Source organism: Oryzias melastigma, linkage group LG17 (assembly GCF_002922805.2).
Source record: "Oryzias melastigma strain HK-1 linkage group LG17, ASM292280v2, whole genome shotgun sequence".
NCBI lineage: Eukaryota > Metazoa > Chordata > Actinopteri > Beloniformes > Adrianichthyidae > Oryzias > Oryzias melastigma.
Genome location: NC_050528.1, coordinates 5,071,998 through 5,082,277, shown reverse-complemented (window position 1 = coordinate 5,082,277; position 10,280 = coordinate 5,071,998). Strand labels below are relative to the sequence as shown.

Sequence of the window (10,280 nt, the reverse complement as noted above, 5' to 3'; positions counted from 1 at the left end):
TAGAAATTAAAATATAGATATTTTTCATTGATTATTGACAATATTTATTTTTTGTGTTTAGGATGTAATCCCAAAAATGACTGAACTCACAACAACAGAATTAAAAATCTCTAAATAAGAGGAATTAACTTTTTTCTTGCAGTTTGCAGAGTGTAGCTCTCATAAAACGTTCCACTAAAAGGAGAAAATAAAGATTCTTTATCTCATATTATTTTAATTATTTATTCATATTTAATCATTACTATTTACAAAAATAGGGGCTCTGCATAAAAAGTTTCCATCAAAGTGGCAAAACACACATGGATAAGTCCTATAAAAGTTAAACCAGCATCTGGTCAGTTGTAGCATTAGAGAGCGGAACAGTAGATGATTAAACAGGCTGTTATCCCAGAGTATGAACGGAGTTTAGGTGATTTTTCACCTTTGTTCATTCTTATCAAGATGAAAGCTTTTTACCGAGAGCCTCTTCAACTAAACACTGGTGATTTTTTTCTTTCCTAAAGGTTTTTTTAATCAAAATCACAGATGTTATTAGGGTTAGAGCTACCAAGAATAGTCGCCGATTAATTTAATAGTCAATTATTTGTTACTTTATATTACATGGAGTAAGAGTGTAGTAAAGTTGAACAAAGTTGTGAGTATTCAGCACCAAAAAATGCACTTTTGTTCATTATTTGAGTCGGTGAGAACTTTATCTTTTGTGAAAAATAGTTCCTCGTTTCAGAGGAATATAATATATTGACATGTGACCTTTCCCCTTATATACCCTTTATACATAAAACTGATATTAAATTGTTACGTCATCTTAAGGGGCGGGGCACCTGTCAAAACGAGTTTGATGGAAAGTATATTCCTTGTCTCTCTATCATTTGATTTAATCTTGTTTTAATCCCAGAAACAAATGAAGGACAGAGGCTGATTCATTAAAAGTTTAATAAACTATCATCTTAATTGTCTTTATTTTTGGTTAGTTTAAAGCTAATGATGGTTATGATGTGTGTTTTACATTCACTTTGTGTATGACCCGATTACTCAACTAATCGGTAAAAATAATTGGTGATTAGTTGACTAATAAAATAATTGTTTGTAGCACCACTAATGAGGGTATGATTATGGAAGTTACAAAATATTCTGTACTCATGCTGCAAAAGCAATGAAATTCACCTTTGTGTTACTTTGGAATCTATTACATCATCAGAAATCTCCTTTAAGTCTCATCCAATCATCTTTTGATCTATTTTTAAAGAGTTCCCACTTATTTTGTATTTGAAATGATGCAGTTTTTAGCCACTATCAAAAAACCTGTGGACATGGTTTCTGCAGGAGTTCATTAGAAATACACCTCTGCTGGCGTGAAACAACCCCACCCCCTTTTCCTCTCTCCAAAGCAGAGCAGGAAGTGTATTTTCTACGTCACAAATGTGATCTTTTTCAAACAGAATTTTTTCGTTTATTTATATTTTTGCAAATAAGGAGCAAAGAAATACTCATAAATGTAATTTTACGCCTAATTATGTTTATGTATGTCCTCCATCATCAGAAAAATGCCACAAGGACAAGTTAAAAACATGATTTTCAATCCAATGAGTCTAAACTCTTTTTAATAAAACTTTGTGTTGCTTTATAAATTCATAGTTCTGTTTCCTCTTTGACACCTGCAGAACATTTTTACACTTTTGATCTTTTCTGGCCTGCAGACTAACAGTTAGAAGATAAAGCATGAAAAACATTTATTGAAATCCAACAAAAAAGAACATTTTGGTTCAAACAGTTCGGTTAAATAATTTCTCTTTTTATTTAATTCTTCTAAAACATTTTGTACAACCAAAACCTTTTAAAATGTTTCCACTGGATGTTAGTAAACTTTTGAGATTTGTTTCATGAAAAGTGTTGAAGAGATTACCTGATTTACAGAATATTTAAAGAAAAAAAGTCACAAAACTGTCACAATATCCACAAGGATCACAGTAACTCTGTTTATTATAAAACATTGTAGGTGTGATTGACAGGATTGAGCTGCTTTGTGATCATTAATCAGAGGAAGTCGAACAGATGACCTGACAGGAAGTTTGACTCGTTCCTTCCATGATATACTTTGTTGATTTGCGAACAAACAACTTTAAACTTCCAAAATATGCACAAAAAAAAAAAAACATTGTTTACTATTCAAATTAAAAGTTGCTGATGTCATGTTTGACAAAGCGAGCAGGTTAAAACCGGAGTCTGTATCGGAACTGAACATCTTTGACGGGCTGCATGGACCCAAAACCCCAACGCTTGAAGTCGATCTGGGGGATTTCCACGTCAGGGTTCTTCAGCTCAAACTCAAAATAAACCAGCATGAGGAAAGCAAACTGTTTCAGCTCGTTGGTGGCGAAGAAGCGACCAGGACACATGGAGACTCCGGCCCCCCAGGGCATGTTGTAGTACTTGACCTTCTTCCCTCCTTTGTAAAAGTCCGTTTTCCTGCTCCCGTCTGGGTTCAGAAAGCGGTCGTATTTGAAGGTGTGAGGGTCCGGGTGGATCTCTGGGTCCAGGTGGACTGCGTTGTAAGGAAATATGGCCATTCTGTCACCTTCGCGGATGAAATACTCCCGGCCGTCGGCCATCTTCAGGGTCATGTCCTGGAGCACGGCTCGGGTGAGGAGGGGTGCCGCCGTGAGTCTGAGGGTCTCCTCCACCGCGCTGTCCATGATCGGCATCTTCATCAGCATCTCGCGGGTCAGATCTATTAGGGGGCCACCGGGTCGCACTTCCTGTCCGGACTCTTTCAGGACTTTGTCCACCTCGTCCCTCACCGCTTTCATAGCTTCTGGGTGCTTCAGGAGGAAGAGGAGAAACCAGAACGAGGAGGGACCCGTGTTACCCTGAGACGCCCACAGGAGCACAAACAGGTACTTGTTGATCATGGCCTCCTGCATGCCCATCTCCTCTTTGGCCTGCTGCATGTCCCACACCCAGCGGCTGATGTTGTCCTTGCTCTTGAGCTTCTGCACCGACACAGCATCCCAGAAAAATGACTGCAACCTGTCGGCCTCCCTTTTCTCCTTGGGGAGAAGCACCCCGTATGCCAAGTTGGGAAAGAGTTGATCGTATTTCCGAAACTCGTAAAACAAAGCTTCGGACTCGGATCTGTCCTTCTCTTTGGCTTTCTCTGTGCTCCCCTCTGACTTGTGCGGGACGTTTCCATACAAAGCTAAGTAGCCAGCTCTGAAAACAATATTGTAGCTGTACATGAACAGGCCGTCTTCCTTCCAGGTCTTCTGATCCGAAGCCGATCCGATGCTGTGCAGCATGAGGTTCTGCAAGTTGCTCATCATCGCTTGGGTCATGACTTCCAGACCTTCTCCCTTCAGGTGCTTGTTACTCGACAAGTAAAGGGTTTCATGGTCTCCATCAACAGCTTTGTAGCCGAACACCCTGTTCACCAGCTGTGCAGCGAAATTGTTAAAGTCCAGCTTCTCCCGACTCTCCTTCACAAACGCTCCAAACGACAGAGGATCCTGCAGGAACGTCATGTAAAATCCCGCTATCTGCACTGTGAACACATCCCCGTGTTTTTGCTTCATCCTCTCCAGAAACTTCAGCGTGTCTCTGCGAAACTCCAGCACGTGCCCCAACCATGGAATGAGGCCTTTATCCAGGGGGGGTTCTCCAGGTTTCCGCTGCCGAAAAACCCCGAGGACGTACAGGCCTCCGATCAGAGCGGCAAGAAAGGCAGCGAGGAGAGGCAGCAGCAGCTCCATGACTGATTCTGTGAGAAGCCACGGACGTATTTGGGAGTTCAGGTTCACTCTGAGCAAGATAAACAGACTTTAGCTCCTCCCTCTTCCCTGCAGACGGACCTCAGCTTTCCAAACAGAAACTATCATGAAGGAAATGATTCCATTTTTTAAAAGACAAACATATGATTAAAACGAAAGTGTCTGGTTGTTGTTTTTTCATGTTTGAAAAGAAAGTGACTTTGTGGAAATGATTGGAAGGCTTCACTGCACTGCAAACTATTTTAAAGATTAAAAAAATATATTTTAGGCATTAAAGATTTGGATGTTTTAAGTTGTTTTATCTTTTCTTTGCTCTAAATCACGTGTCAAAGTCAAGGCCCGGGGGCCGGATCCGGCCCTCCAGATCATTTTATTTTATTGTTATTAATGACCTGATTGTTATCTTGTGCTGATTGTAGAATTTTGACAAAATACATTTTAATGGAGGGTAAAATATTGAAAGTTATTTAAGGTTTAAGTTGATTTATTCTGGAATAATATTCCTGCCTTTTTATTATTTATAATTATATTAAAAAGTTACAGTTTGAAAGTTTTAAAAATTGGCATTCTGGTAACTTTTTGGACTATTTTGGCATTTACTAAGATTTTTTAGGTTATTTTTGGAGTTTCAGCTGTTTTGGCTAATTTAGGCTTTTTTAAAAAGTTTTTTAAGCTGTTTTGGTGTTTAAACATAGTGGGTTGTGAGTGGTATTGTACAGATGAAACGAGAAATGTTTGAGTTTCTGATGCTTTCAGGGAAATGTTGATCCCTTCAGATTGTATTCCGCACTTGTATTTTGTGACTTTAACCTTGATGGTCATTTTACGGGAAACTTTGGAATTTGCTGACAGTGTTTTAAAGTGTTTTTTTCTTCTTTATTTCCATTCACTTAAAAAAACAAAACACTGATTCACTTTAAAAGTCCCCTTAGACATTAGTCAGAAATTATTTCCTTGTTGGCAAAGTTTCTTTAAATAAGCAAAAAAAAAAAAAATTATTCTGCTTGAAACACAGAAAATACGATTTTTTCTTGAAACGAGTCATTTAACTTTTTTAAGATTCATTTTTTGCAGTGTAATTTTAGGTTTCATGAGGATTTATTAAGAATTACTAAGATTGTATTCTCATTTTTGCTCCAATTTATTTTTCCTATTTGTTTCAACTTATTACACTAGTTGTTGTCACTGTAATCAAAATAAAAACTACAATCAGATTCATAAAAACTAAAAAAAATTGAAAACGCAAAAAAAAAAAAAAACTTATTATAGACCCTTTTTGGCGACATTTTGTAAAGTTACTTCCGGTTTACAAGTTTAGTCCATCAAAGATGAAAACTGAACACTGTTTTACACAATTTTATGTAAATAATTTAAGGTAACGTCACCAATTGTAATTGAAAACGTATACAATAGTTATCTCATGAATGTTCTGCCTAACTGTATTTGTTTCCTCTCTTAGATGGTTCACAAATCTAAATACAAATGTCAGTAACCCTTGCTGCAGAATGCTCCACAGCTGCTTCCTATGGATGATATTAAACAGTCGTTTCTCTCTGACAACGTGGTCAAAGTTAGACGAAGGTTACAAGTGCTTCATAGAATGTTGCTTGTTTGATTATGAAGGAAATAAGATTTTTATTCCTCTAATTTATGCTAACGACAGCTTTCCACAATGGGTATAAGACATAGAGCTGCCCAGTTAAAGTTGCTAAAATTTCCATGTTTACAAAACCCTTATAAAAAAAAAAAAAAAATGAAAGACAATTTCAGTGTGTCTTATATTAAAGTAAAACTAATTCCTGTTTTCTAATGTTTGTTTTTGCTCATAACCATGTCTGATGTGCTGGAAAATAAAGGTGAAAATGGATCAAGTTAATTAAAAACCGTGAAAAACATAAATAAATACAAGGAAGTGACTATTCGCACTTCATTTCTAAAATTTGTGCGGCCAGTGCTGTACTCTCTTCTTGGCCGCACTTATTTTGAGAGCTTAACATACATGGCCGAACTTAAAATATTTACTTCTCCACTTGGTAAAGATTCCTGTTTTTTACAATTACCCTATAAAATACTCCGTAAAACAACAACTAAATCTGTCCATAAAATACATGTGGACATGCAGCAATGTGCATCTTAGTCATTACATGTGGCCAACATGAATTTCCATCAGATTTTGTGCTCAATCACACATGGGAATAACATCAGTGAAAATCGAACCCGTCAAATGAAAGGTCAATATTTCCAATAGAACCTCAAATATATTGGAGAATTATTCAAAATTGTATTTAGATTTGTGAACAATCTAAGAGAGGAAAATAAATACTGTTAGGTAAGACATTTATAAAATAAATATTGTACACATTTAAGTCACAATTGGTAAGATTACCTTTTATGATTTAGATTGTGTTAAGCAGCATTCAGCTTTGCTGATCTAAACCCGTAAAGAGGAAGTCACATTTTGTTTGGCGTGAAAAGCGTCTGTTGTGCTGTATAACATTTAATTTGTAGTAGTGCTGCCACAAACGATTATTTTAATAGTCGACTAATCACCAATTATTTTTTGCGATTAATCGACTAATCGGGTCATGCGCAAACTGGATGTAAGGCACACATCTTAACCGTCATTAGCTTTAAACTAACTGAAAACCAGATATATAGAATTAGCTGTGATAATGCTAGTGTGAGTGCTGTAAGCTGAATTCGGCCGCTAAAGATGCTATTGAAAGCTGAAAACGCTGAAGTTGATAGCCAGCTAAAATATTGGTCAAATGCCTAAAAAAACTGAAAAAAAATCTTAAGTTAGCCAAAACAGCTAGCATGCAGCTGAAACATTAGCTGAAGTACATATTAGCCTAAAAACTGAAGAAGCTTAAATTAACCAAAGGAGCTAGGATGCAGCTGAAATATTAACTAAACCTTAAATCAGTCAAAAAAACTGAAAAAATCCTAAATTAGACAAAATGGCTTGCATGTTGCTAAAATATTAGCAAAACTCCAAATTAGCATAAAATAACCTGAAAAAAAATCCTAAATTTGCCAAAATGGCTTGCATGCAGCTAAAATATTAGCTAAGCCTCGAGTTAGCCTGAAAAAAGCCTAAAATTAGACCTTAAATTAACTAAAATAACTAGCATGTTGCTGAAATATTAGCTAAACTCCATATTATCCTGAAAAACAGAAAAAGTCTAAAATAGCCAAAATAGCTTACATGTAACTGAAATATTAGCTAAACTCCAATATAGCCTAAAAAAGCCTTGATAAATATCGAATAGCCAAAATAACTTTTAACTTTACTACACTTAGACTCCATATAATATAAAGTAACGACTAATTGACTATTAAATTAGTTGTCGACTTTTTTAACAGTCGATTGGTTGTCAATTAGTCAACTAATCGTGGCAGCCCTTATTTGAAGTAATTCTTTTTTTATTTCTTGAATGGTTGTGAGTTTATTGGATGTCATTTTTTACAAATTTTGTCATAAAAAATAAAATTTTATAAACTTTCAGTAAAATAAAAAAATAATCACCAAGAAAATTAAGGAGTTTGGTCTTTTTCACTGTTACTGCATTTGTTAAAACATTGATGTGAATCCTTTAATTTGCAGGAGTTACATCAACATGGAATAAATCATTTTAAGATGTAAAATTATTTTTTATTTGGGAAAAAATTACTTCAACTTCAGTTAAATCCAACATGGAAATCCTTTTCACTGACTGGAAAAAGTCCAACACACTTATAGTCTTTTGGTAATAAATCAGTAATTGATTATTGCTACGAGGTCAAGGATGTTAGAAAAAAACTCCCTGAAAAAAAAATCTGACCTTGATCTACAGATCGGACCCGCCCGACGGCATTTTCTCAACCGAAAACTACTGAACTTATCTGAGATTAATGATTCATCTACTCTTGTGAAACGGAACCATCATTGATAACACATGGAGCGACTGGACGAGCAACACTATCATGATGGCCATGACCTCTCCTCTTTTATCTCGGCTTCCTTTTTTTGAATTTCAAGGAGAAATATGAACTATGCAATCTTCAGATCCGTATCAGCATTTTCTTTTAACCTGAGATGACAACATATCGTCTGATTCATCGTTGTTAAATCTTTAGGAGATTTTTAGAAAATGCAATGATCACGATTGGATCAGACTTTTGCAATAATGTGCTGCATATCTTGCAACATTGTCTTATCTTCTTAGAAAGGCTAAAGGATGTATTGTTGTACTGTTAAACCTTGTGTTGATCCTTCCCCACCACCAGAGCTTTCAAAATAGACTTTTGATGCCACCTAGTGGCCACAACAACACTTAGTTTTATTTATCTTTGCTTTGGTTAAAAAATGTGACGAACATCACGGGACATTTAAAGTAGAAATCAGCCGATTAGCATGGCACCTCACATTGTGACTTTAACTTGAAAATCAAATAAATAAATAAATAAAACTAGTAGAACATTCACTTACCCAATTTTTCAAAACATGGCCAATTGCTCCTGTCTTTAAAGACCCACTCCAAACTAGAAAATCAACATGTTCTTGTTGCATTTTTCTCGTGTATACAATAATTTCTACACATGTAAAATAATTTAAAATTAAAACTGTGTTACTTTATTTTTTTTTAACTAAATTGCATTGTATCAGGGCAGGCCAAAGTCTACTTCATGGCTGGATACTGTCACTTGTTGGTCGTTTTTGTTGTTATGCTAATGCCAGCTATGCTAATCCTAGCTTGGACTTGAGAGATGCTATAAGCTAGCGCAGAGGTCTGCAACCTGCGGCCCCAGAGCCACATGCGGCTCTTTTACCTCTCCATGGTCACTCTCTGACTGAAGAAAAAATAAAATAATAAATAATAGTAATTAAAAAAAAAAAAAATTAGAGTTTAGCTTCTGTTTTAACAACATGGTAACGTTTTTTTGCTAGCTTGTTGTCTACTGGGGTTTTTAGGCTAATTTAGAGTTTAGCTTATATTTGAGCAACATGCTAATGTTTTTGACTAATTTAGTTTAATGATTAATTTTATGATTATTTGGAGTTTAGCTAATGTTTTAACAAAACGCTGATGTTTTCAGCTAATTTGCTATCGACTCAAGTGTTTTGGGGATAATTTAGAATTTAGCTTATAGCAACAAGCTAACATATTTTACTCATTTAATTTACTATGGAATTTTAGGGTATTTTGGAGTTAAACTAGTAATTGAGTAACGTGCTAGCATTTTTTTTTGGCTAATTTGGCCACTAATTCATTTTTTACGCTAATTTGGAGTTTAGCCAATATTTTAGCAATAGGCTAACATATTTTTTACTAGTTTGTTATCTACTGTTGTTTTTAGGCTAATTTAGAGTTTAGCTTTATTTTAGCAACATGCTAACATTTTTGACTGATTTCATTTACTGAGGATTTTTTTGCTAATTTGGAATTCAGCTAATAATTAAGCAACAAGCTAGTTTTTTTTTCGCTAATTTGGCCTACTAAAGGTAAAAGGTAAAAACAAAATTTGGAGACCTGATGGTTTCTTTTTCTATTTTTGCTTTTGTTTGTGCCAAAAATACTTCATATAATTCACATTTACTAAAAAATAATAATAATTAAAAAAAAGATTGTCGTGAATGCCAATTTTCTTAAAGGCTAAAGTAAGTCCATGCGGCTCCCTCAAGGTTTTAATCAGTAGAAAACAAGCCCAAATTGCTCTTTTACAACGTTTTTAGGTTGCCGACCCCTGAGCTAGCGGTAGAGGGGGTAAACAAAGACATGCTGGGAAATTAATGCGGCTAACTTCCACCCAAAGCAGTCAACAACAAAATAATTACTAATTAGATAATGTTGTGCTTCAGAAAATATGTCTTCAAAAACGACACAGAATTACAACAGAATTACCAAATGCCTCCATGCTTTGTTTTGCTTTCCAAACATCTTATGTATCATAAAAAACATTTAAACACTTTTCAGAAGAAGAAATGATTGAAATAAGATCTAATTTAGTCAAATTTTCTATTCTACCAAAAGTAAAATCTTTACCCATCTGAGGAATTTTTGAGACATCCATTTGGTTTTGAAGAGAACGGCCCACCAAAATAAGTACAAGTATATGTTTATAAACTTATGTATTTCCCCAAGTAAGTACACTTACAAATTATACAGGCAGTTTACTACCAGGTATTAGAACTAAATTATCCCTCTTTTCCTTCATAAAGAGCTTATTTAAAGTAATCTTTCCGGTATAGGCCTACTATTTGCTACTGTGAACAAACCTACAAGACAGATTACTACTGATCATATCTTCCATGAAAAAAAACAGTATGTTAAAAATGATGCAGCTTTTGTCTAAAAAAAAAAAGTAAGTATATCTTGATCAAAAGTTTAAGCATAGGCTAAATATATTTAGACTTTAAGTATTATTTAAGTATACTTGAAATTAACTCGTGAACTTGTAAATATTAAAACTTGTAAAGTTGATATTTAATAAGTGCTTAAAAAGTAACCTACAAGTATACTATCCTAAATTTGG

General features: G+C 34.9%; 1 protein-coding gene across 1 annotated transcript; it reads right to left on the bottom strand.

Moving 5' to 3' along the window:
* Nucleotides 1-1,962: 1,962 nt before the first annotated feature.
* Nucleotides 1,963-3,813, bottom strand: LOC112147054 (5-beta-cholestane-3-alpha,7-alpha-diol 12-alpha-hydroxylase). The gene has a single exon (XM_024273153.2). The coding sequence runs from the start codon at nt 3,744-3,746 to the stop codon at nt 2,211-2,213; it is 1,536 nt and encodes a 511-aa protein (XP_024128921.1). The 5' UTR covers nt 3,747-3,813; the 3' UTR covers nt 1,963-2,210.
* Nucleotides 3,814-10,280: the final 6,467 nt, after the last annotated feature.